Genomic DNA, 27,202 nt, shown 5'->3' with positions numbered 1-27,202 from the left:
TCAGCTCAGAGAACTATATTCTCTGCTAGAACTCAAATCTCTGTGATTTAACTGGAAAACTGTCACCAAGCCAAAGGCTGAGTATTCATGAAACTTGTAAGTTTCTGTTCTCTCAAGAACTACAGCTTTTCTCTACTGGTTGTTCACTGTCTGAAAACAGCTGACTTGGATATTTTGTCCAGTTTTATCATTGTTAGCAGTTTATATATGTTTTGTTATATGTATTCCTAAGCATTTTTTAAGTTTTCTGATGTTGATGTCATCATAATTTTTACAACTTTTTACTATAATTTCCACTTTTAAAATACAAAAAAAAATCCTGTACCCAAATTAAACATGCTGTCCACATATTGCTCCACTTAATTTATCATATTCTCTCTCTCTCTTCCTCTCCACATATATACATATATGTACGTATGTATGTATGTATGTACAAGGTGCTCTCCACAAGTTTTTCCAATGTTAAATTACTATTTCTTTCCTTTATAATTAATAGTTTATGAGGAGCCGTTTTGAGGCTATGTAAATAGTATGTATATAACCTATTTTCACCAAATTTTCACATTTGTATCAACAGAGATAGCACACTAACTAGAAAAATACAGAATCTACTCAACTTTATTAAAACTGAACTTTATGGACCCTTTCAGAAACAACAGTACCTTCAAGAGCATGACATAAAAGTGCAAATGAATCAGAACATATCTACAATAATTTCACTTTAAGCCACAACTGCAACAAAATTGCCTAACTTCAGTGATTTAGTTCCGTAAGTCCAGCCTCCTCTTTTCCATGATGTTTCCAAAATAGTCTTACAAGCGTATAGGTAAAGCAAATCTCAAACCTCATAATGAGATTTGAAGAGTACAGGAAAATGATTCCTAGGCACCAGATGAAAGTCAGATCTAAAAGCAACCTTAAAACAATGTTGTTTGCAAAGTGCTAAATCATAAGAGACCTTTTTGCTTATAACTACAAAATGCTTTAGGCTGTATTTCAAATGAATGATGCATGGCTAGTAATTAGTATGTGACTATAATGATGTTTTGTTTTGTTTTTCCAAATGAAAGAAATTAAGCAGATTGTGTCATAAAATTTTGACGCTACATAGATGGTCTAACTAGAAAGCATCATGTTTCCATACCAAAAAAACCCAAAAATTATCATCAGAAAAATAAAAACAATCCACAATTCTATGATAAAATAAAATGCCCCCACTTTTTAGCAGGAATTTAGTGGAGCAGTGGGGATTTTAGATTTTAAATCCCAAATTAGAAAAAGTAGAAACTAAGAAAATTTCCAAAAACGTACTTTGAATTAGCCATCAATTCAAGGTAATTGATGCTTAAATATTCTAGGTAATTTTTTACCTCGAAGTTAATCTTCAGCTATTAAAAATAAATTGCGGAAGTATTGAAACAGAGAAACCACTGCTAAAAGCAACTTTAAGTACAGTAGGTACCTACAGCAAATAGAAACACAAGAGTGATTGCCACCATAAGAAATGAAGTATGGCCTTAGTGTCAAAAAAGCATGGTTCATAGCTGAGCTGTAATAGTTACCGGTTGAGTAAACAGGTCAAAAAGTTGTCTCATCTATGTAATGGTAATGCCTATTTCTGGAGTTATATGAAAATGAGATTTAACTTTACTCATTCATTGTGTATCAAATATTTATTGAACCTTATTTATGTGTCAAACACTGATTTAGGACCTGAAGATTCATATTAAACAAACAAACAAAGCAACAACAACAACAAAACAAGAACCTGGTGCACATGGAATATACCATAAGCAAGCAGAGGGAGAAGGGGTGAAAAAGAGATAGAAAAACAATAAACAAATCAGATCATTTTAAACAAAAATAAATGCCATAAATAAATGAAAAATAGGGTAACATAGATAGAGAATGATGGGGGCAGCATCATTATAATGAAAACTTCTATAAGGAAGTGGCATTTGGGCCCAAGAAGAAACAGCAAGAAAAAACCTAAAATGAGAACAAGAAAATGTATATAGCTCAAACAGTGGAAAAGGACAAGGGTAGCAAAAGTTGGGATTAAAGAAACAGAGACTACATTATCTTATAAATTATCATGAAACTGGAAACCATTAGAAGGGTCAAAGAAAAAACTGAAAGAATTCATTGGCACGAAAAGAAATGTTAAAAGCATTTCTTCAGGAAGAAAGGAAGTGATTTCAGATAGAAGTCTAGATTTATACAATGATGTGAATAATACTGGAAATGGTATATAGGTAAGTAGACATAAAAGACTGTTTTTAAAAAAATAAAAAGACTTAAAATTTCTTTCAAAAAGAAATACTCTAAGTCCTAAAGCACCAATAACATAGCAAAACAAAGAATAAGAGTGAATAAGTCAAAAAAGATAACATAGACTCATTAAAAATACTCAATCCAAAAGAAGGTAGAAAAAGAGTAGCAAAGAATAGATGAGATAAATAGAAAATAAATAGTAAGATGCTAGATTTAAACCCTGCCATATGAATAACCAGATTAAATTAAAATGGTCTAAACACTTCAATTAAAAGGCAGAAATGGTCAGATTGGATTAAAAAGCAAAACTCAATAGACTGCCTATAAAAACTGTAGGTTAAAAGATAAAGGATAGAAAAAGGCATAGCATGCAATCACTAATCAAAATAAAGCTGAAGTGACTATTTTAAGATAACACAAAGTAAGTTTCAGAAACCATTAGAGTATTTGAAGTTTGTGAATGACATAAAATCTCATTTAATTTTATAACAAGAGTCAGTAGCTGCTATGTGAAAATAGTATATTCAAAATATGAAGCACAGGTCCTGCAACACAGTAAATAACAAATGGCAAATACAAAAATACATATGGTATGATGAACCGCCATAGCATCAACATCTCTAACATTACATCTTTTCTCAACAATATTGTTCTAAGATTAATAACCATATTTTATTCTACTTTCAATTTGGCTTTCCACTGTCATTTCATTAACATTTATGAAACAAACACATTATAAGCATGGCAACCCCTGCCATACTTTCAGAATTTTATTTAACAAAAGAGGGATTATGAGAATTCATTAAAATACTATAAACGTGATACTTACATTCTAGAGTCACTTGGCTAAATCCTCTGAACTTGCAAGTGGTTAATTAACTACATGTTCAAGATTGATCAGTGGACCAGGTAAAGGTCAGTTAGTCACAGAGTAAAAGGGAAAGCTGGAGCTGGGAGGTAGGATCCAAACAAAACACAACTCAGTCGGATCCCTGAATGCAATTCCTGCCAGCTAATGGTTTTATATCTATCTCTAAAAGTGGACATCACCAGTAGACATTAAAGTTTTTGGTGGTCTTTTAGGGAGGCAGGGTCAGGGGTAGAGATACAGACACAGGAAATGCTCTCTATGTTGCAGATTAGTTTATTCAAAAATAATGAACAAAATAACATTTTTCTATGATATTTGCTAACCAGCTCATATTTCGAACAATAACTCTGCCCACATACTCTTAAATGACTAATTCCTTGCCTTAAGTTTAATCTATGCGATTTTACAAATTCTTGTTTTTCGCTGATGCCAGAATATTAATGACAAAAGTATTTCTCTATATTCCAAACGTAAACCCATTAAGAACGACAGCTTGCTGTGTTTCTTAGTATTGATTGTATGCAGTTTTTATTCTTTGTTGCTACGTTAGGACAAGTAAAATTCATTCAGGGACTTCTAAAAATAAATTGGTGGCCTTTCAGTAATTCATCTGGTATTTGGGTTATGCTTTATTTCAAGCCATTGATTTGGTGGGTGCATTTTGGGAGCATTCAGATCAAATCACTGTGATACATTTTTTTTCAGGCAACTCCTCTGCCCTTCAGTAATAAAGTATGCCCGTTGTTATTGTCTGAGGATATCAGAAGGGCCAGGTCTGTGATCTGCAATTTAAGCAGAATGGGAGATACTAAAATGTGGGAAGACAAAGGAAAACCTACTGAAGATGGGACATCAGGTGGCATTCAGGTAATGGACATAATAAAGGATGAGGCTATAATTAAGACTTGTGGGCATTAAAAAATAGGCAGAAACCTGCATTTTAGGAAGTACAGGTTGAGGAAACAGTGGTCTCTAACTGCTAAGAGAGATAATTAGTGAGGCCAGCAGTCAAAATCATGGATAGTTCCAAAGGAAGTGGTAATAAGAATTCAGTAAGAAGGAGCTAAGACCACAGCAGACATAGTCCTTCCCAGGAGAAAAAAAAAAAAAAAAAAGAGAAGAAAAGAAAAGAAGTCCCCCCCGCCCCTCCCAAAAGCACATAAAGTAATAGAATGAGAATAGAACAGACAATTGAGCAGTAAAGAAAAAGATTGTCATGAAACTAATTGAACAAGTTTTCTCTTAATTACATTAAAAATATAAAATGTTTTTGGAAATTCTGGGTCAGAACTTAGGAAAAACAAATACAGTGTCAAGGAAACTTATAATAATATAAAGCTGCTGGAACCTTAAATCTTTTCAGAACATACTAGCATTCAACTGATCAGAATGATTTAGGCACTTTACTGTGGCTAGTGATTCCAAGGGGAGCTACTTAAAAAGGAAACATTTATAAAACAGGGTAGAAAGACTCCATTTGTCCAAAACATAAAACTTCAGTAATGCCACATAGCTTACTATAAGAAGATGACACATAATGGTACAAGGAACAAAATATTGACAGAATAAAAACTGACTTAATGACAGTTTCAGCATAAAGCCACAAACTGAGAACCCTTAAACAAATTAAAATTTATATTGCTAAGTTTTGACTATTTAATGCATAAATGTAAGTCAATATACTGTAAGTGGGACAGTATAAACACAAAAAAAGGAATTTCCTAACATATAACAATTTTAACAAATTCCTAGATTTTCCTTGCAGAAGGAATTTGGACAAATATAGTAAATCAAATGATTTGGTAGTGATGATGCTGGTGGCATATAAGTTAGTGCTAGTGTTTCACTAAATGGGAAAAAAATCACTTTGGCTATTCAGTATCTGCTCTTCTAAATAACTGTAATATCTAGACTTGGATATAAAATTGGCATCCTTGGAAAAGAAAGAAAAATAACAGTAATGGAAAATAGCAGACTTGCAGGATAGGAAACTTGATCCAGTGTTAAAGGAAAAAAAAGAAACAAAAACAAAACACATTCATCTTGTGAAAAGAGCCAAGTCTGGTATGGAAGACAAGGATGTTTAATGATGCATATAACTTAATACAAAATAAAAATATAAGAAAAGCAAAAAAGGGAAAGAAAATCAACTCAGACAAAGACTGTAATTAACCAAATACATATGGGGCCAAAACACTACCACCCTTTGTCTCAGGAGCCACAATGTGAACGAAGTTAAATAAAACTTTTAAAAGTTGATTCTGAGTATCTCAGAGAAATTTTCAAGTGCTTGGCCTCAGATTGCCAGTTTCCCTGTTAAGCTGAGGACAGAAAATGGAGAAAGGCCTACTCAAGAGAAGTCAGTGGTCAGGCCACAAGAATAATGAGCCAGATGAGATAGTCGACATTCTAGAAGTATACATATTCACTGGGCTCTTTAAGGATGGACGGGGGAATCCTCTCCCATTTGGGTCTTTTATTTCTAAAGACAGAAAATAGGGACAAGATTGATCCTAAACAAAAACACAGGTTAAACTCTACTTTTAAAAACCTTTCCCTTTGCATTCATTTACCTTTTTCCCACCTCCTGTGTGCATCTAATTCTTTGCCAATATATCAAGAACTCTGTGCCTAAAAACAACATAGTGTGGTGGAAACAAAATGAAATATGGAAATGTAAGTTTAGAAATCCTCAGTTTCAATCTTTCTCTTTTGCTTATGGCACGTGGAGGAGGTCTTGGTTAAGCAGTCTATTCTATATGAGTTTCTGTTCTTGTAACCCTGAGGAGCTATTATAAAGAATATATCATATATGTGTATATAAACATACTTTGTGAACTGTAAATCACTAAATAAACTTCATATAACTGCTGTGTAATTACTTGTCTGCTCTATAGTGGCTCATTTGATGCGATATTATGCCATTAACCTGAAACTCCAAAATTGACCTCTCTCCCCACTCCCTTTATCCAAACCATCATCTTTTGAGTATCACAAGTCACAGATACCATATTTTAAAAGTTAATAAGACTAAAGGAATGCAGAGTAAGATTTTAATCTCCTCTAGGTATCCTAAAGCATTATATGATTTACAAACAGAAGGCTGACCTGATGTTTTATAATATCTCAGATAGTTACATGAACTGCAGTATTTTTGGTGGGAGAGGCAGGGGTGGGGGCGGGGGGGGCGGTCCTTGAACATACTTTCGTAACAACTATTAGGCTGTTATTAAACACAACTCGTTGATTTTAATTTCAGGGGATTCCGAGAAATCCGGGATACCTAGTCAGAGAGTTAGAGGTAGAAAGCTTTTAAAGGCTCATATTTCTAGCCCCAACATGTGCAACTAATATCAGAAGAGAAGCTTATTCTAATTACTTTTTTAGTAATTTAGATTATACTCTTGAAACCCATTCTGTTGAAAAGAAAATAAATAACCCAGCACTGTGTCTCAATATGAGATCTGGAAGTTACAATAATTGATCACACTGAAATGCTCATCAGTTAGTATCTACCTTTATGTCAACCCCTATATGGCATCCCCTTTGCTACTTTTCACTGCAATCAATTGTGTCTACTTGAAAGCCAAAGTACAGAAAGTCTGGAAGGTAAAAATTGCTGAAAAAGAGTTATTAAAAAAAATTATATGTGTTTCATAAAATCATTGAGAAAGAAGAGGGTATCAAAAGAAGAGAGAGTAGAGGACAGCATCTGAGTAAGATTCTTATTCAAGTGTTAGAAGATATGGGAAAAGAGTCAGGGAGGAGTCAGACATTAGAAGCACAAGGGAGCCAGGAAAGAGAACAAAAAGTAGATATAATTAACAGGGTGAAATGCTGACCAGAGGTCAAGACCACACAAAATGAGAAATGAAAGGACCTAAGCTGAATCTGGAATTATGAGGTTGTCTACATCACAAAGAGAATAACTCTATGACAGTGATGGGAACAAAAGCATATACATAAAACATGCTAAAGAATCGTAGAAAACTCTTACTGTAAAGTATAATACAGATCTTAAAGAAAGTGGGTGCTGGCCGGGCACAGTGGCTCACACCTGTAATCCCAGCACTTTGGGAGGCCAAGGGGGGCGGATCACAAGGTCAGGAATTCAAGACCAGCCTGGCCAACATGGTGAAACCCCGTCTCTACTAAAAATACAAAAATTAGCTGGGCATGGTGGTGTGTGCCTGTAATTGCAGCTACTCGTGAGGCTGAGGCAAGAGAATCGTTTGAACCCGGGGTGGGGAGGTTACAGTGAATCAAGATCACACCATTGCACTCCAGCCTGGGCAACAGGGTAAGACTCGGTCTCAAAAAAACAAAAAAAGAATAAGAAAAAAAAAGAAAGTGTGTGCTGAACTGGATCACAATAGATGAGAAGAAAAAGTGCAAAACAAAAATAAGAGAATGAAGGCTGGGCGTGGTGGCTCACACCTGTAATTCCAGCACTTTGGGAGGCCAAGGCAGGTAGATCACTTGAAGTCAGGAGTTCGAGACCAGCTTGGCCAACATGTTGAAACTCCATCTCTACTAAAAATAGAAAAAAATTAGCCAGGCATGGTGGCACATGCCTGTAATCCTAGTTACTCGGGAGGCTGAGGCAGGAGAATCATTTGAACCTGGAGAGGCAGAGGCTGCAGTGAGCTGAGATTACACCACTGCACTCCAGCCTGGGTGACAGAGTGAGACTCCGCCTCAAAAAAAAAAAAAAAAAGAAAAAAAAAAAGAGAATGATGATAACAGCAGTTAACATAATTAGGCATTTGCTATCCACTATACACTATACACATGCATGCTCTCCTAATCTCACCACAACTCTGTGAGGCAGGTTCTGTATTCACATATATTTTATAAATAAAGGAAATGAAATTGAAAGATAGTAGAAACTCATACAGCGTTTCATAACTAGATGTGGTAAATTCAGAATTCAAACCCAGGTCTTCACAATCAGATTAGAAACACAAGGAAGGACAGTTGAAGGTTTCTGAAATACTTAGATGAAGTTGTTTTAACCCAGATTCAAGTCTCAATACTAAGAACATATTGCCAGGCAAGCCTCAATAAGCCCAGAGCTAAATGATTTTAGTTTTTCATATTTAAAATAAATAAAGCATCTGAGGGAAATTTACTTATTCATTCACCAATATTTATTGTATAATACCATATATTGTTTGAGGCATTAGGAATTCACCAGTGAATACCTGAGAGAATGATTCCTGCCACCACAGATACTTATGGCAGGCTAACTAGGTTAGTGGACAGAGCATAATACAGTAAATGAGAAGCCGATGAGTACTAGCGAGAAAAATAATGTAGTAAAGAGCTGTAATGGTTAATATTGAGTGTCAACTTGTTTGGATTGAAGGATGCAAAGTATTGTTCCTGGGTATGTCTTAAGGGTGTTGCCAAAGGAGAAGATTAACATTTGAGTAGGTGGACTAGGAGAGGCAGACCCACTCTCAATCTAGGTGGGCACAATCTAATCAGCTGCTAGCATGGCTAGGATAAAAGTAGGCAGAGGAACATGGAAGGACTAGACTGAGTAAGTCTTCTGGCCTCCATCTTTCTCCCATGCTGGATGCTTCCTGCCCTCAAACATCAGACTCCAAGTTCTTCAGCTTTTGGACTCTTGGACTGCACCAGAGGTTTGCCAGAGGCTCTTGGGCTTCGGTCACAGACTAAAGGCTGCAGTGCCAGCTTCCCTACTTTCGAGGCTTTGGGACTCCCACTGGCTTCCTTACTCCTCAGCTTGCAGATAGCCTATTGTGGGACTTCATCTTGTGATCCTGTGAGTCAAAACTGCTTAATAAACTCCCTTTCATATATACATCTATCCTATTACTCCTGTGCCTCTAGAGAACTCTGACTAATATAAGAGGAAAAGAAGTATTTTGAGCAACTGATTATGCAATTTCAAAGAAGGTGCATTGAGAAGACTTCCACAAAGGACCTATGAAAAAAGACCAGAAAGAAATGAGAGAACAAGCCATTTGAATAACTGGACAAGGCAAGGTACAAGTGAGAAATTCTCAAGAATGTGATTGGCATGTTTAGGAAACAGTATAGAAGCCATATGATTAAAGTTGCCTTAGCCAGGGGGAATGGTAGAAGATGAGGTAAGAAATACCAAGGCAGGGACAAATTATGTAGAGCCTTGTAGACTACTACAAGAATTCTGGACTTTCCTCTGAGGTGGGAAGTCATTGTAGGGTTATAGGTAAAACAGAACATTATGTGACTGAAGTCGTTGGCTGTTGTGTTAAGAATAGACTGTGTTAAATATAACTTGAGATGCTATATCAAATTCTTTCACAAATTTTACATGCATGTGATATAAAACACAAGCAAAATTTTGTACCTTTTGCCATCAATTAAAAAGAAGAGAGATCAATATAAGTCACAGTTGAAATTTCAAACTTTTTGAGAAACAAGTATTAGCAGCTCAAGGAAATAGCATATTATTCTGATCATGCTGTGTTTTTATTAGTTCTAATAAATTAAAGAATTGCAGAGTTATTTAATATAGCTGACATTCTACTAATTTCAAGGGAACAAGAGTAACAAAAGCTCATAAGAGAATTCATTCAGTGAAGCTCAATTCCACTTATCCTCCCACTCTACAGAGAACACAATTGGTAGCATGTGAGTGATTTTTTCCCTGTAATGGCAGGATTTGATATTACTATTTTGATGGAGATTTGAACTAAATGAACTCAATCCCTTGATTAAATGAGAGTTATTTTATCAAGGAATATGCCTGCACACTTCTGGCATTTTAACTTTATCTTAGTTCATAATATAGGAACTATATATTTATTATCACAATGTATTAGAGATTATTCCATTTTCTTCCATATGAGAGCAAGGTCTGGAGGCAAAAAGTTTTTTTTCTTTCACTGCACAGACACACATTGTCATGACCACTAGCTTCTTTCTAAATGTCCCTGATGGATTATATACCCTACAAATGCCAAATATCCCTCTCACCCCAACTCATGGTTAGGTTTTGAAACAAACTGCAATAGTGTTATATTATAAAATCACCTTGTACAATTCCCTAGGTAAGGGATTGCAATTGTCCTTTGAGAGGTGATAACCAGCAGCAAAAACAAACAAAACCTTGCTGATGATGTGCCCCTCTCCAGGGAGAAGACTGAGAAAAACAGTAAGGTTTGCATATTTCACCTTGCCCTTCACTGCCTCTTGTGTTACATTTCTAATTCACTCCCTCAGTGATCTCATCCACTCCTATAGCTTTGTATGTGACCTGTATGCTACTGGCTTCCAAATTTATACCTCCATCTCTGAACTCCTGGCTTATACCCCCAAATGCATGCTTCATATGTCCACTTAGAGGTCAACAGACACTTAGTTATCTTCCCTTCCATAATCTGCTTCTCTTGCAGACTTTCCCTCATCTCTATAAATGGGAACTCTTATCTAATTTTACAGCCTAAGAACCTGGAGTTATTCATGATTCCTCCTATACCCCAAATCCAATCTGTCAGAAACTCTACTTCACTATTTTCAAAATCATCTAGAATCTACTTTTCACCAATTACAATGCTGCTAAGCCTGTCAAGCTACCACTTATTCACACATTAATAATGAGATAATTGAAATAGCTTGTTAACCAGTCACTGGCTTTAATTATATTCCTCACCTCACCATACTATCTGTTTCTCCACATAGCTGCCAGCATAACACTTCTACGGCATCAGTCTGATCATTTCACCCCTTTGTTAATAACTCACTAACAGCTTTCTTAAAATAAAATCCATAATTGTCACACTATGGCTGCAAGGCCATGCATGATCAAGGCCCTAGTGGCCTCTTTACACCATCTCCCACCTTCACTCTGCCACAGCCACTGGCCTCACATAGCCAAACTCACTTACCCCTCAAGGCCTTGCTGTTTGTGGTCTCTTCTGTCTATAACATGCTTCCTTGAGATATCCACACCTCTAACTAAAGTCACTCAGGCTTCTGCTCAACTCTTACCTCTTCAGAAAGTCCTTCCTAACCACACAAATTGCACACACAAACACACTCATCCTACCACTTCCTGCAGAGCATTCACTACTATCTGATATTACATTATTATTTATGCATATATTGTTACCATCCCCAATGAAAATATATGACAAATAGGGACTAAGAGAAGGATCATCACATTTAACTCAGAGTCTGCAGCAATACTTAGCACACAGTAGGTGTTCAATAAATATCTGTCAGAAAATGAATAAATTATTGCTGAATCAAGGAGACAAAGTATTCTAAGAAAATTTATCAGACAATGGTACAGTCTACCAATACAAACTCGAAGTCTAAGTTTCTCCAACAAAATCCAAGTCCCTGAAACATCCTAAGACTGAAACACACACTACTGGAATAGTTGCTGCCAGGAGGCATTCCCCAGGCTGAAGTGCAGTGGCACGATCTTGGCTCACTGCACCCTCTGCCTCCCCAGTTCATGGAATTCTCATGCCTCAGCCAGGCGAATCATCTAATGAGAGTGCAAATAAAAACGTACAAAGTTCTTAAGTATACCCAGCCTATCAGCAGTAAAAGCAATGTTAAGTTTCACCATTAAAAAGCCTCTAATTTTCCATGAATGTCAGTATATTTGGTTAAATCAATGAATCGATAACACATTATTTTGACTGTTAAACATGTAAAGAAAAACTGTGTATGGTTGATATGGTTTGGATTTGAGCCCCCATCCAAATCTCAATTCAAATTGTAATCCCCAATGTTAGAGGGTGAGGCCTGGTGGGAGGTGACTGGATCATGGGGGTGGATTTCCCCCTTTGGTGCTGTTCTTGTGATAAGAGTTCTCAGGAGATCCAGCTGTTTAAAAGTGTGTTGCACCCCCCTCCCACCTTACTCCTTCTCTGGCCATGTAAGACGTGCCTGTTTCCCCTACACCTTCCACCATGATCATAAGTTTCCTGAGGCTTTCCGAGAAGCTGATGTTGACATGCTTCCTGTGCAGCTTGCAGAACCGTAAGCCAATTAAACTTGTTTTCTTTATAAATTACCCAGTGTCAGGTGTTTCTTTATAGTCCTAGCACTTTGGGAGGCCAAGGCAGGCAGATCCCTTGAGGTCAGGAGTTCAAGACAAGCCTGGCCAACGTGGTGAAACCCCATCTCTACTAAAAATTCAATAAATTTAGCCAAGCATGGTGGCGCACACCTGTAATCCTAGCTACTCGGGTGGCTGAGGCATGAGAATCGCATGAACTGGGGAGGCAGAGGGTGCAGTGAGCCAAGATCGTGCCACTGCACTTCAGCCTGGGCAATGAAGTGAAACTGTCTCCAAAAAATAAAAGTAAAAATAAAGTGACAAGAAAAACAATGACTGAATGCTTATCTTAAGAGATGCATACATCTAAGATTTAAAATAGCTAGAAATATAGTTATGAAATAATAGTTTATTATTTCAAACAAATGTTCTCACTGTGTAATGAAAGATTTCCAGACAAGATTACCAAATAACCGTCTAAAGCACCATGGAACTTGAGGGACCTTGGACAACTGGACAAAGCAGTAGCAGTGGATGAATGGAACTTCTCTTTTCCAGGAAGAGAAGACAGTAGATTCTGCCAATTTCAGACTGACACAACTTATGTAATTGACAGACAAGATCAAAGATGAATTATTAAAGAGAAAAGGAAGTAGTAATTACAAGAAACCAAAATGGGTTCTTGAAAAAATTTATATCAGAGTAACTGTGTGTCTTTTGTTAGGAGATTGAACTCTGGGAAACATGATTGATTTTGTATCTGGACATTTGCAAAGCTTTGAAATATTCAACACCTAAGGAATGCAAGAAAGACCTGGAGATATTTAGTCTGGGAAAATGTTGGTTTGGTGGAGATATCCTTTCAGGTTCTCACCTATCTTGATCAATGATTTTTACAAGTGTTTCAATAAGCCATGATTCTTATATCAAATCACAATTTCCTCAAAATCTTTTATGAAATAAAACCACTAAGTACTAAAACAAGTATTGGATAGAGTACCATGAGTAGTCATACTCAAAACAACATGGCCTTCTGAGTTAAAAATCAGGAAAACGTTCAATCTAAGATGTTGTACTAGACAAACCTACAAGTTAAATGGCAAGATCACTTAGGGTTTAAGTTCTACTCTTTAAAAAAAAAAAAGTGTGAATTATGCACCAAGTTATTGATTTCTTGGTCTACTTTTGAATTAACCCATTTTCACTCATAGAGAAATCACCTACAGATTCATTTTTAACAAAAAAATCAAAAATATTCAACATGATTTTTAAAAACACTGTTTTCATTTTATTGTTCTTGCTATATTTTTTCCATCCTTTCTGTTCATCTCTTCTTTATTTCATACATTCACTTAACATATATGTATATGTTATGTGGCACTATGTGTCAGTAGATGTGCCATGTGCTGGGAATAGAAAGATGAGCACAATACACTCTAGCCTGTCAAAAAGTTCAGAGCATAAATGAAGACTGTGACTTGTAAAATAACACTTATATTCCAGTATAATACAAACCATTTAGAGATATGCACAGAGTTCTATGGTAACAAAGAGGAAAGATACAGAATTTTGTATAGAATGAAGTGTTAGGGAAAGCTCCCCAAAGAGGCTTCCTCAAAGGGGAAAGAAGGGAAAGGCAAAATATTGACAGGCTTGAGCATGATGCTTTTAGAGCTCAACAAATTGTCTAGCAATGATGAGGCGGAGAGAAAAAAGTAAGATAGGAGGTAGAAGGGGAATGGTAGGAACTGCTTCATTTAAAGACGTAATGCCGGGTGGGAAGGACAGGATTATAGATGAGCCTGAGGAAACATTTAGGGGTAATGGGTATGTTCATTATCTTGATTGTTGTAAACATTTCATGGATGTTTTCATATGTCAAAATTAATCAACTGCCATACTTTAAATATATGCCATTTATTGTATCAGTTTACCTAAATGATACTTTTTAAAAAAGTTTTAATGCTATTCTAAGAATTTTGGGTCAGTGTGAAAGTCTCGGGGAGCAACTGAAGGAATTTAGAGTCAGTGAAACATATTTAGAGGCATTTCATTCTCCATTTTACATCTTGACAAGATCCTCTATTTAATCAAATTAAAGAATTAACCAACTGCTATTTTCCATGCACCTATCATGTACAAAGCACCAATGTGTCCCTAAAATAACACATCTCTATCATTGAGTTATACAGATCTTCTTTATTTTAATTCACTTTTAAAACCAAACTTCGAAGATGCAAGATACAGCAGACGTCATAAATAAAAAGACAAGAGGCAGTGAGAAAAACGGCAAATATTTACAAGAGTAGCGCTATAGAATATATAAGGAGCTCTTACAAGCTATAAGACAATAAAATAGGAAAATAAACAATATTAATAGGCAATTCTAAGAAAAAATATAAACAACCAATAAATACATAACTGCTTCAATCTCATTTAATAACCAGGAAATATGAAATAAGTAAAAAAGTAAATAAGTAAATAATTTTTTTAATAACCAGGAAATATTAAATTTAATAACCAGGAAATACTAAATTCATTTAATAACCAGGAAATATGAAATAAGTAAAAAAGTAAATAAGTAAATAAAAAAATATGAAATAAGTAAAAAAGTAAAAGTCACCAACTAAAAAAGAAAAACAATATTAGTGATTATGCAAGGAAAAGAATCCTCACTTATATTATTCATAAAAGTGTAAGTTTAGCCAGGCACGGTGGCTCATGCCTGTAATCCCAGCAGTTTGGGAGGCCGAGATGGGCAGATCACGAGGTCAGGAGATAGAGATCATCCTGGCTAACATGGTGAAACCCCGTCTCTACTAAAAATACAAAAAATTTAGCCAGGCGTGGTGGCAGGCGCCTCTAGACCCAGCTACTCGGGAGGCTGAGGCAGGAGAATGGCGTGAACCCGGGAGGCGGAGCTTCCAGTGAGTTGAGATCGCGCCACTGCACTCCAGCCTGGGCGACAGAGCGAGACTCTGCCTCAAAAAAAAAAAAAAAAGTGTAAGTTCACATGCCTTCTGGAAGGACAATTTGACAGTAACTAGCAAGATTAAAAAGGCTTTTCAATTTAGCAATTCAAAGACTAACTATGATTGTGAGATGATTTACACCTCTTCACTCTCAATTTATTTAATACTCAGAACAATACAATGTAGGTAGGCACTATTATTGTCCCTGTTATAGGCGAAATAACCGTTCCTCAAAGATATCCATGTCCTAATACCCGAAACTTTTGAATGTGTTGCCTTACATAGCAAAAGGGACTTTGCAGATGTCATTAAGGATCTTGAGATGGGGAAGATTATCTTGGATTATCCAGGAAGGCCCAATATAATCACAAGGTCCTTATAAGAGGGAAGCAGGAGGGTCAGAGAAGGGGTTGTGATGACAAAAATTGAAGTCAGAGCAATGCTGAACCATGAGCCAAGGAATGCAAGCAGCTCTCAAAGCTGGAAAAAGCAAGGAAATAAATTTTTCCCCTAGAGCCCTCAGAAGGAATGCACCCAAGCTGAACCATTTTGGACTATTGATCTCCAGAATTGTAAGATCATAAACTTGTGTTGTTTTAAGCCACCAAGTTTGTGGTAATTTGTTATAGCAGCAACAGGAAACTAATATAGTCCTACTTCATAAATAAGAAAACGGAGGTATAAAAAAATGAGTAACTTCCAAAGATCATATAGCTAGGAAGAGGTACAGCTAGAATTTAAACCCAGACAATGTGCAATACTAACACACTGCCTTCAAATACATATACAAAGATGAATACAGAATTATTTTTTTAAAAACCTGAGGCAAGGAGAGAAACTACAACTAAGTGTCCTTCATTAACAGAATGATTAAAAGGAAAAATCATAATATGGGCTATGAAATAAAGTGCAATAATTTAAAAACAGTACAACATGAAAAACATATTCAAAATATATGACACAGCCAAAAAGTTTCAGAACAATGGATTTTTAAAAATGTTCACATGAACATGCATACATTGGTAAATACATAGAAATGGAATTAGAAGTCCAACAGATTGTTAAAAATGATCATTTGTATGGAACGAAAAGAGGTAGTGGGATACAGGGGACATCTACATTGTATTCAAGATTTTTATGTTATTTGAATGTTTTACAACAAGAATATATGATGTATTTTAAAGCGAGGGATTTTTAATGCAGGGAGATATGCATGAATTTCCTACATTTTTCATTAAAAAGGCCTCAGCTGCACAAAGTTTAAAAGCCCTGCCCTACAGTGACACCAAATGGTGGTAGATCAAAATACAGCACACAAACGACATTTGTTCGATTCAATCTTCCTATAAATGTTTGATTTCTTTGAAGAACAGGAAGCTTAACAGAATTAAATAACGTAGAGACAAATACTCAAAAACCTAGAATTTTTAATCAAAGAAAGTCTAGTACACCAAGCTTCAATTGCAAATTTTTAGGCCTCTTTCCAAACTTCAGCTAATCTTCTGATCCCACTGAATATTTACATAAATCATTTCTCACAGTTAAACCATGCCACTGTGAACACAGTGATTTTACCTAATAGCTTATTGATCAAAGAAAGCCTACAAATACAAGAAATGCAGTCATACAACTAAAGTCAGGCTCTACCCCACCGGAATCAACCTTTGGTAAGTAGCTAATATTTTGGAAAGATGGACGAGAAGGTGTTGGTGATAAACAGGGATGGAAAGAATCCAAGAAGAGACACAAGCAATGACTCCAATTAATGACAAAGTATATTTTCATTTGTTAATCTAGTGATAGAAAATTAAGCTGAGTAAAAGAGGAGACTATTGCCTCTCAAATATAAACCAATTTCTCCACAAGAAAATTTTGTCCTGGACTGTCCAGGGAAAAGAATATTTCTTTTTTTTTTTTTTTTTTTTTTTTTTGAGACGGAGTCTCGCTCTGTCACCCAGGCTGGAGTGCAGTGGCGCAATCTCGGCTCACTGCAAGCTCCGCCTCCCGGGTTCACGCCATTCTCCTGCCTCAGCCTCTCCGAGTAGCTGGGACTACAGGCGCCCGCCACCACGCCCGGCTAATTTTTTGTATTTTTAGTAGAGACGGGGTTTCACCGTGGTCTCGATCTCCTGACCTCGTGATCCGCCCGCCTCGGCCTCCCAAAGTGCTGGGATTACAAGCGTGAGCCACCGCGCCCGGCCAGAATATTTCAAATTAAGCATATCAGTCAGTATTCAGTGTTCTCTGCCCAGAACCTAAACCAACAAAAACAGCATGTAAATGGCCTTATTCATTACAAGCCACTATAAAAAGATGCAGAGATAGACCACCTCTAAAACACCATTTGGCCAGGATCCTTAGTCTTTTAGCATTAAATGAGAGTTTATTGGATTTTTGATGTGTTACTTTTCATATAGCAAAATCTCCTAGAAAACACAGGACATATAAATATATGATCATCTACAAAAAAAAAAGTCAATAATATAATTAAGCTCTAAGGCCTTGAAATCATATAACTGAATTTCAATCCTAATAGGTACAAGCCAACCTACGACCACACGTTACCAGCACTACTTTACCCTACTCATGGATAATCAGCTCTAGAACACCTTGAGAGCTATCCTGACCAAATGAGTGCATGTCCAGTGACAAGAACCACAAGGAGATCAGTTCAAGAAGGTAACTTTTAAGTTTCTGAATTACTATATAAGTGACAGATGAACAAGTAAGAATTGAGTACCACAAAAAGTATCCACGTCTACTACATATACATTTACGACTCTTAATTAGAAAGAGGTAATATCAACATTAAATAATTTTGCTTCGAATTTCAACAGAGACATAAATATGAACATGAAAGTCTATATTACAGAAAATGTGAAAAAATAGGCACATCACATGGTTGTTAGAAGTTTCAAGGATATACAATTTAATAGAAATTGACATAATTCCCATAGTAAATTTGTATACCATACTCTACAGGATATAGAGCCCTGGAAAACTGTATCTAAGTGATACAACGATAAAAGTAAGACATATGGCCGGGCACAGTGGCTCACACCTGTAATCCCAGCACTTTGGGAGATCGAGGTGGGCAGATCACAAGGTCAAGAGATCAAGACCATCCTGGCCAACATAGTGAAACCCCATGTCTACTAAAAATACAAAAAATTAACTGGGCTTGGTGGTGTGCACCTGTAGTTCCAGCTACTAAGGTAGCTGAGGCAGGAGAATCGCTTGAACCCAGGAGGCGGTTGCAGTGAGCCGAGATCGTGCCACCGTACTCCAGCCTGGTGACAGAGCTAGACTCCATCTCAAAAAAAAAAAAGAGTAAGACATTTCCAGTATACAAACTATTTCTGATACACGCTAACTGACCTTAATTGACATTGGTTACTAATATTTTAGATGTGTTACTTTTACACCCTGCCTTTCTATCAAAGAGAAAATAACATAAACATCAATGTCCCGGTGGAGCTACACCTTATGTTTTTTAACTAATTCTTATGGAGAACTAAAGTTGATTATATAATGCAAGCAACTTGACTGAATTTAATCTACTGTCTCAAGTTTGAGTATCAGTTTAAATAAAACACAACCTTTTGCAAAAATTTGTAATTAATATGAATCAAATTAATGAATTCACATAACTGGATAAAAGAAAACTTAAACTTAGTGGCAAGTAAAAACCGTAGAATTTTAACTAATTTTTGTTCAAATGAAAATGCTAGAAATCACAACATCAGTCTACGAAACCTAAAGATGAAAGAGTTAAGAGCTAATTTTTCTACAGTGAAAAACAAATGAAAGTCAAGCTCTGGTCCTATTTGGAGCTGGGAAAGCACTAACGCTATCCCAAACTCTTGACTTTTTCTTATATCTAACTGTGTGATGATTTTTCAGGTAAAGATGATTAGTACATTTCTAACGTACTTTAAATCTAGGCTAAATCAAGAAGTAAACATGTTTTTAAGGCAAGGATGTCTTATAGAAATCTGGAGTTTTATTCACTTCAAGTTAATTGCCCATTTTTGATACAAACACTTCAAAAAGTTTGTTACTTTAAAAATGAAACATTATTATGGAAGTCTTACAGAAATACACTTGGTAATTATAACCAATTTCTTAAAATCATCAAATTACTGTATTATTGATAATGTTGATAAACTGAAAACACATCATTCTTTAGTAAGTTAGCAAAAGTTTTTAATCTAGAAAGGAGTACAGAAAATTTCAGACATTCCAGACTGTCTAACACTCTTTGTCTGGTATTTTTTTTTTTTTTTTGGTTAATTATCAAGGATTGTTTGGAAATTTAAGCAGGTTTCCCACTTCTTTTTGGAGAGCAGAAGTTGAGAAGTAGTAGCAGCCAGATTGGAAATGGTGAAAAACAGAAATGGAAAAAGGTAAAATCTAAGAACATTACTATTTGACAAAAAAAAAACAAAATATTTCATTTTGTTCCTCAACTTTCATTCTGATTTTTCCACCAATACAATTACCTTTTAAAATATTAGTACCACAGAAACCAGAACTGAAAACAATTTGTTCAAGAGTATATTGTCATAATCAATAGATGACTAAGGCATTATTCATACTGTCTACAGAGGATGTTTTTCAACAGCATTATTCCTTCCAAATTATATTCCATTGGCACTCAGGTATGACCCAGCATGGAATGTGTACATTCCAGATTAAGTTTCAGTTGACATGTCCTGAAAGGGAAGTGGTCCATCACCATCTTAAAATCAAAACTATTACCTCTAGCATTGGTATCTGGGAATCCATTTGTTTTAACTGCTGATCCCTAAAAGTACACTTTTTGTAAATCAAAGCTCTTTGATTTGAATTCTTAATTTTTAACAAGGCATAACTTGCTATTTTAAGTAAAATGAAAATATCTGCAAATTTGAGCAGTCTTCTTGAATCACTAGAACACAGAAATAGTTTTAAATCTTTACTATAATGATAGGCAATATAAAAGCTACTTGTTAGACATTTTCATATAACCTTGCATGGTATCAGATTTAATGTACGTGGAAAATATTTCAAAAATGTACTTTTACATATTATTTTAATTCAAGTGTCAAAACGTAGGTAAAAACAAACACTCTAAATAGTCCGTGGTTAAAAATGTAATGCAAATTCTCCCTTATTCACCTATTCTCTTATGGAAGACATGGCAAATAGAGTATCAACTAGACAAACTGACCAGATAATAGAAAAGCAAGCAAGCAAGGAAATACAGAAAAGAGAAAGGAGACAGAAAAAGGGCAGGCAGGGAAGAGAATACCCTGAAGAATTGGATTAAAAAGTAAAAACTTTTTTTGTTTTCTTAAAGACAATGAATTTAAAAGTTTTAGAATAGGCCGGGTGGGGTGGCTCACACCTGTAATCCCAGAACTTTGGGAGGCGGAGGCAGGCGGATCACCTGAGGTCAGGAGTTCGAGACCAGCCTGGTCAACACGGTGAAACCCTGTCTTTACTAAAAATACAAAAAAATAGCTGTGTAGTGTTGGCCACCTGTAATCCCAGCTACTCAGGAGGCTGAGGCAGGAGAATCGCTTGAACCTGGGAGGCGCAGGTTTTGGTGAGTTGAGATTGCACCACTTGCACTCCAGCCTGGGCGACAGAGCAAAATTCTGTCTCAAGTATTTAAAAAAAAAAAAAAAAAAAAGTTTTAGAATAAAAATTATAAGACTGTGAACAAGGAAAATCATGCTTTTTCCTTTTGTGTTTATTTGGAGGGTTTTTTTTTTATTTTTAACTTTGGTGGTAGCGAGGAGTGGAATGCGTTTATGAAGAGATAGGAAGGAATGTAAAAGTAAATGTCTACAACATGCCAAATATGAGGTGTAGGCACAGCTATTAAGTAAATCAACCTGAATTTTTAAAATTCTGTCAAACAAAATTCCATCCTGGCCCTGGAGATTATTAATATAACTGAAGATGAAAGGGAAAAAATAAACAATCTTACTGGAGAAACAACACTGTAGTATTGTTATAATGACAATGTGTAACCAACCTAAAAATAATAATTTAATGGTAAGAGAAAAGAGCACAGAAAAGAAACCTTGATAAAAATCTTAAAATTTTAAGTTGCAATACAACTAATATATGCTATTGGAAATTCTTTTCACCTCTTAGGCCCCAGCTTCTATAAAATAAAAGGCTGAAGCAAGATGATTATCAAGGTACCTCAAAGATTTTCTAAAATGAATTCATTTTTCATCCTCATTGCCAAGAAAGATACTATATTTATAATTTCAGTCTAAACTATGAGATGAATTCAAGTAAGTGATCAGAACAAGAAACCGAAGCTACTCTTGCAATATGTTGGAATACATAGCTCTAGAATAAATCACAAATATACCTCTATTCATAAGAAGTACAGTTTTTACTTTACATTTTAACATTAAATAGAGACCAAAAAAATTATACATACACTTTTCAAAAGCCCCTTGGACTTCACTTAATGCCAGAGTTTCAATATATATTTTAAATCAAGATAATTTCACATGAATATCCTTAAGTTAAAAAAAGTAAGATGGATATTAAATGTATGTGATTACTCACATGCTTTTTTACATTTAACAATATAAAAACAGTTGACAGGTTCTCTTGTTTGGCACAGTATAAAAATCCTCTCTGAGACTTGGTACTTACCACAACAACAAACTGCTCAGGTTCACATAAGTTGTTATATTCACTCTTGAACTGAGACAACGAATTTAATTGCTCTTGATCAGGAAGATGCTTTATTAAGTTCTAAAAATTAAAACCAGAAGGAAAGATCTTCACTAAATGTACTTCTTGAATTTTAAAAATATAATTTAAAAACTACTGAAAGAAAACCAGTGAAGTTAATCTTCAGTTTTATTTCTAGGTAACCTCCCTCCTAATAAGCCTTAAGCAAAATTCCCTGCATCTTGAAAACAGTCAATTTTCCATTTCTCTATCCCAGAGTTATTATATATTCAAATCAAGCACTACTGAAACTGAATGTTTATTTGATTAGCTACATAATTGAGAAAGAGAACTCAACCTATACCAAAGGAACAGCTTTCTCACCTGGATGAATGTGATCCATTACATTTCAGCTTTAAGGAATTAAATGTCAGAAATTTCAGGCAAAGCCAAACATATTTTAACACTTCACTCAGGGGGTTAAAAGAAATCATCATATTGCTACAAAAAGGCATGGGAAGGGACAGAAGAGAAATCACGGGAATTTTAATGGCAGTGCTTGCAAGATTTACCAATAGGATAACAGTTTTAATAATAAAAACTGAAGATGTCTCTAAAACAAAGTAACTTTTCTGATGTGAAAGAAAATTTTAAAAGGTGTTGAAGACACATGATGATTGATATACCTTGCAGATAAAAGGCATGTAGAGGTCCTTTAGAAACTTAAGTAAGCCACACACTTAAACAACAGAACTACTTGAAGAAAGATTAAAGAAATACACAAGACTATGTCTTCCTGATAGAACTTAAATGATTAAACAATCCCTTGGACAAAGTCTATATTGATCCTCTGTATCAAAATACAATCAACTATAATAGTGTTACAAGAAGTTAGTGCATTGATATTAAAATTAAAATAAGAGTGGTTGGTGCTCACAATTCCAAATTACAGCATAAGTAAATTCTGTACAAGCCCAAAGTTGAATACAAACTATAATTAAGCCTAGATCATGCTATATATATTTATGGGGGGAAATTCCCCAAAGGTGTTATTAGTTAAAAATACTGTTAGAGAATGTTATACATCAAAATCAATTAGATCAAAGAATAAGTTATTGACTCACTGTGTACCTTTGGACAAAAACTTGGTTAACTGGCCAAAAACAAAACAAAAAAAAAGCGGCATTTTAAGATCATCCGTAGACAAAGTGTTCACTATTAATACTATCAAATTGAATAAAAATAAAAGTATATGATTTCCCCGCATAAATAGAAATTTCTCTTAGTGGAATTGCTTGAGACCAAAAGACATGGTTATTTATATTTTCTTTTTACCCATTCTAGTTGACAGCTGGATTGTTAGATTTTATTATTTCAGGCCTCTGAATTTCTTTAGCATCCTTTTAGATGACAATCAAATCCCCCTGAATATCTCATATATAATCAGATTTTCATCTTTCATCTGAATTTTTTAATTTTTTCACTTCATTAATTTTACATTCTAACATAAAAATACTATTGTGATTTTTAAGTGCATGGTCCCAACCTCCCTTTGTCTCTCCCCTTACAAATTACCCATACCCTTCGCAAATCTTAAGCTCCTGTTCAGCTAAATTCTGCACACATATGCACACATGCCCAGCTTCCCTCACAGCCCACAGTATTATTACTGCCAAAAAAATTGCCCTTCACTACATTTTTCATGCAACTCCTCTGCTCTATTCTACATCTATACCTATTCAACCTTTACATACCCTTGCCTCAACACATACACTCACAAAGCATACTCCTTCAACATCTTCTATAGGTCTAAACCAATCTTAAAACTTTGCTTACCTTGCTTTACAATTATGTATGTAAATGTCATTTCCCTTGTCAAATTATAAATTCCAAGAAGGTCAAGTCTAATTCTTATCGAGCCTAATATACAGCTGGGCACGGTGGCTTATGCCTGTAATCCAGCACTTTGAGAGGCCGAGGCGGGCAGATCACTTGAGATCAAGAGTTCAAGACCAGCTGGCCAACATGGTGAAACCCCATTTCTACTAAAAATACAAAAATTAGCTGGGCGTGGTGGCGGGCGCCTGAAATCCCAGCTACTCAGGTGGCTGAGGCAGAAGAATAGCTTGACCCCAGGAGGCAGAGGTTGCAGTAAGTCGAGATCGCACCACTGCACTCCAGCCTGGTTGACAGAGTCTCATTCTGTCTCAAAAAGAAACAAAAGTAATAAAAAATAAAAATTATTGAGCCTAATACAATGCCCTGGACATGTTGCATAAAATAAAGTATTTGCAAAATGAATTAATAAATGACTGATGTGACAAACAAAGGTAAATGGGTAAAAAATGATGTGGCAAAGTGGCATGAAAAATGGCAAAACAATGACATACTGCTGACCTGGACATATATATGAATAAGTAACTTAATATGTCAAAATATAACCATCACAGTGAACACAGAGAACCAAAATCATGATTATTACAACATAAAGCTCTGTTTCCATGCCCTGGTCAAAATAGGAATTCTTCACATTAAAATGAGGAATATACTTTTAAAATTAAGAGTTCAAATAGCAAGAAATTCTTATTTTTTAATGAATATATTAAAACCCTATATATGTTCAAAATAAATTTTTACATTTTAGAAATACCCAAGGCTGGTTTTATATTTAGAAAGTATGATAGGCACAATAATGACATCCATTCCTAAAGATGTACATGACTAATCCCCAAAACCCATGAAAATATTAAGTTACATGGCAAAGGGAATTTAGGTTATAGATGGAATTAAAGTTGCTATCAGCTGACCTTAGCATGGTTATCCTGAATTATTTGGATGTACCCAATGTAATCAAAAAGTAATTAAAAGTGGAAGAAAAAAACAATAGAGCTGGACGGAGATGTGACTATGAGACAAAGGAATCGAGGAATGCAAGATTGCTGGCTTGGAAGACGAAGGAATGGTTCTACAAGCCATAGAGTATGAGCAACCATGAAAAGCTGGAAATACAAACAGATTCTTCCCTAGAGCCTACGAAAAGAAACACAGGCCATTCTTCCAATACTTTGATGTTAGCATAGTAAGACCAATACCAGACTTATGTTTTACAGGAATGTAAGATAATAAATTTGTATTATTTTAAGCAAATAAGTTTTTGGTGAATTGTTACAGTACAAATAAAAAACTAATACGTTACAAAATATATGGAGCTGAATGTACTTTGGACACGAATTTTAAAAAGCAAATCATCTCTTTTCTATTATATAACAAAACCACGTGTTCATTTAAAACATTCATGTAATCAAGCTAAAAGCTACTCTGTAAATATTTAACCAATTCATTATGAGAAATAAAAATAAGTATTAAGTAGAAAAATTTTATTTAAGGAAGTTGGAATCTATTCCTAGCAAGAAGGCACACACATAATCAACATGAACGAAGATGAAAATCCATTAAAAAGAAACTGAAAGAGAAAAAAATGCTTAAATAAGAGTAGCTGAATCAGGTAGTTTATGAGTCTCAGCGACTCACAGCACAAATCGCTAGTGAAATTATATGACCACTACATTTAGAAGACAAGATAGGACAGGCAAAACTTAGAACAACTTCCAAAGATATCATTTATTGATTAGTTAAAATGTTCAAAATAATTTTAATTGCTTGCTGGCACTAATAAATATTTGGTTTCTTTTTATTGCTAAGTAATCATTTTCCTAAATATATCCGCTATCAGAACAAAAGATGGTAAGCTGAAGATAATCTCTCACTATATAATTTGTGTTTTGATTCTCCAACTTTAAATTTTATCAAGATACACATTATTGATTTCTTAAGTGGAACTCAGCAATAACTTCGACATGATGCTAGTATTCACTTGAAAATACTATGAATAAAAACCATTAACAAAAATCTTCTAGCCTTCTGAATAAATTCAGAATACTGTGTAAACAATCTCTAATACTCATAGGAGCCCAAATGACTCAAAGAAGAATTGTTAGTAAAGGTAACTGTAAATGAAAACTCCCTCAATCTTCTAAACCATATAATAATATCTTCATAAGCCAAAGAAAAACACATTCTAAAAGGGCTATAGAAACAAATTTTAAGTAACATATTAATAATCTAAAGTATAACAAAAACAAAAATGTAAAAATAAACAATTTGCTTTTCAGAAGCAATAACTTAAAATGTAATCATTTGATAGCATTATATTTCATGTGCAGTTAAGAGAAGATGCAGCTTTCTCTCCTGGCAATGCAGAAGTTATGCTAAAACTAATTATGCAGCAATGATTTTCCAGTTGAATGATTTGGGTGAAGAATTTTGCTTCACTTACAGATTTCTATTTAATGAGAAGCTTGCAGTGAAATATTGAAATTTAAGCTGTGCCTGTTTGTTTACCTGAATCATAGACTCTGCCAACCGTGTTTCATCTACTTCCAATATCATCATTCTGATTTCCTCATATGGCACCCGAAAAGAGCTCAGGAAGATTGCTAAGAGAGAGAAAGAGAGAAAGGCTTATAATGAATAAGGTTAAAAAAAGTATTTCAGATGTAGTTCTATTTATAAAATCAAAAATAAATTCATAAAACAAGAGAATTCAAATATTTAATATAATTATTATGGGGGAAACCTTCATTACCACATTTTATACTCTTCTCTAGTTTTATAACTAGTGTTTAAACAACAGTCTTGGGTTATTGCACTGGATCCAAGGTTGATTTTTAAATGCTCAGTTATTTTTCTACCATAGAAATGATGTCAATTTTCATGTGATAACAAAAAATGAAATAAGGTACACTATAAAAACATCACATTGTAATGAAAATAATGAGAAAACCACAGTATATGCATGTAATATTTGTCTAAACATATGTGTTATTTGCTTGTATCTCTTCTAGCCTTAGGAAAGAGTTCAGGAAAAAGTATTTTAAGAAAACTGCTAAGCAGTACATTAACACTTTTACAAGTAATAGTAGCACTTCACTATTCAGAAACATTGTAAACAGTATGCTAGAAAAATCTTCACATGTAACCAAAGCTTAAAATATCCAGTTTTAGAAAACAAATTCTCACTGAAAATTATCCAAATGTACTAGATAGTATGTTATTACTGAGAATTCTAAACATTATTTACATCTTTCTTGATGCCTCTTATATCAACTAGTATAATGATGTTCTCAAAAGTTATTGAAGTAGAAGGATATTTTCACAGCAACAGATACTATGCTTTTGCTAGTTCACCCCTTATTGTACTATTATGTTTTTACATTCAAGATGTCACTTCTTAACCATACTCAGCACCTGCAAATCAATAGCCTATTATTTTTCTTTTTATTTAATGAATTTCTATGTCATCTGGTATGT

General features: G+C 34.9%; 1 protein-coding gene across 6 annotated transcripts in view; it reads right to left on the bottom strand.

The window, feature by feature from the left end:
- Positions 1 to 27,202, bottom strand: part of DIAPH3 (diaphanous related formin 3) — a 507,090-nt gene that overhangs the window by 221,692 nt on the left and 258,196 nt on the right. For all 6 annotated transcript variants that reach the window (XM_055244170.2, XM_055244171.2, XM_063618797.1 and 3 more), the window contains 2 exons: positions 26,234 to 26,328; positions 21,812 to 21,913 (listed from right to left, as the gene is read on the bottom strand). In XM_055244170.2, the coding sequence (XP_055100145.2) occupies positions 21,812 to 21,913; positions 26,234 to 26,328 (197 nt within the window). The remainder of the gene's footprint in view (positions 1 to 21,811; positions 21,914 to 26,233; positions 26,329 to 27,202) is intronic.

This window comes from Symphalangus syndactylus, chromosome 15 (assembly GCF_028878055.3).
Source record: "Symphalangus syndactylus isolate Jambi chromosome 15, NHGRI_mSymSyn1-v2.1_pri, whole genome shotgun sequence".
In the NCBI taxonomy this organism is placed as follows: Eukaryota; Metazoa; Chordata; class Mammalia; order Primates; family Hylobatidae; genus Symphalangus; species Symphalangus syndactylus.
The sequence above is the reverse complement of the archived record's forward strand: the minus strand, read 5'-3'. Positions and strand labels throughout refer to the sequence as shown.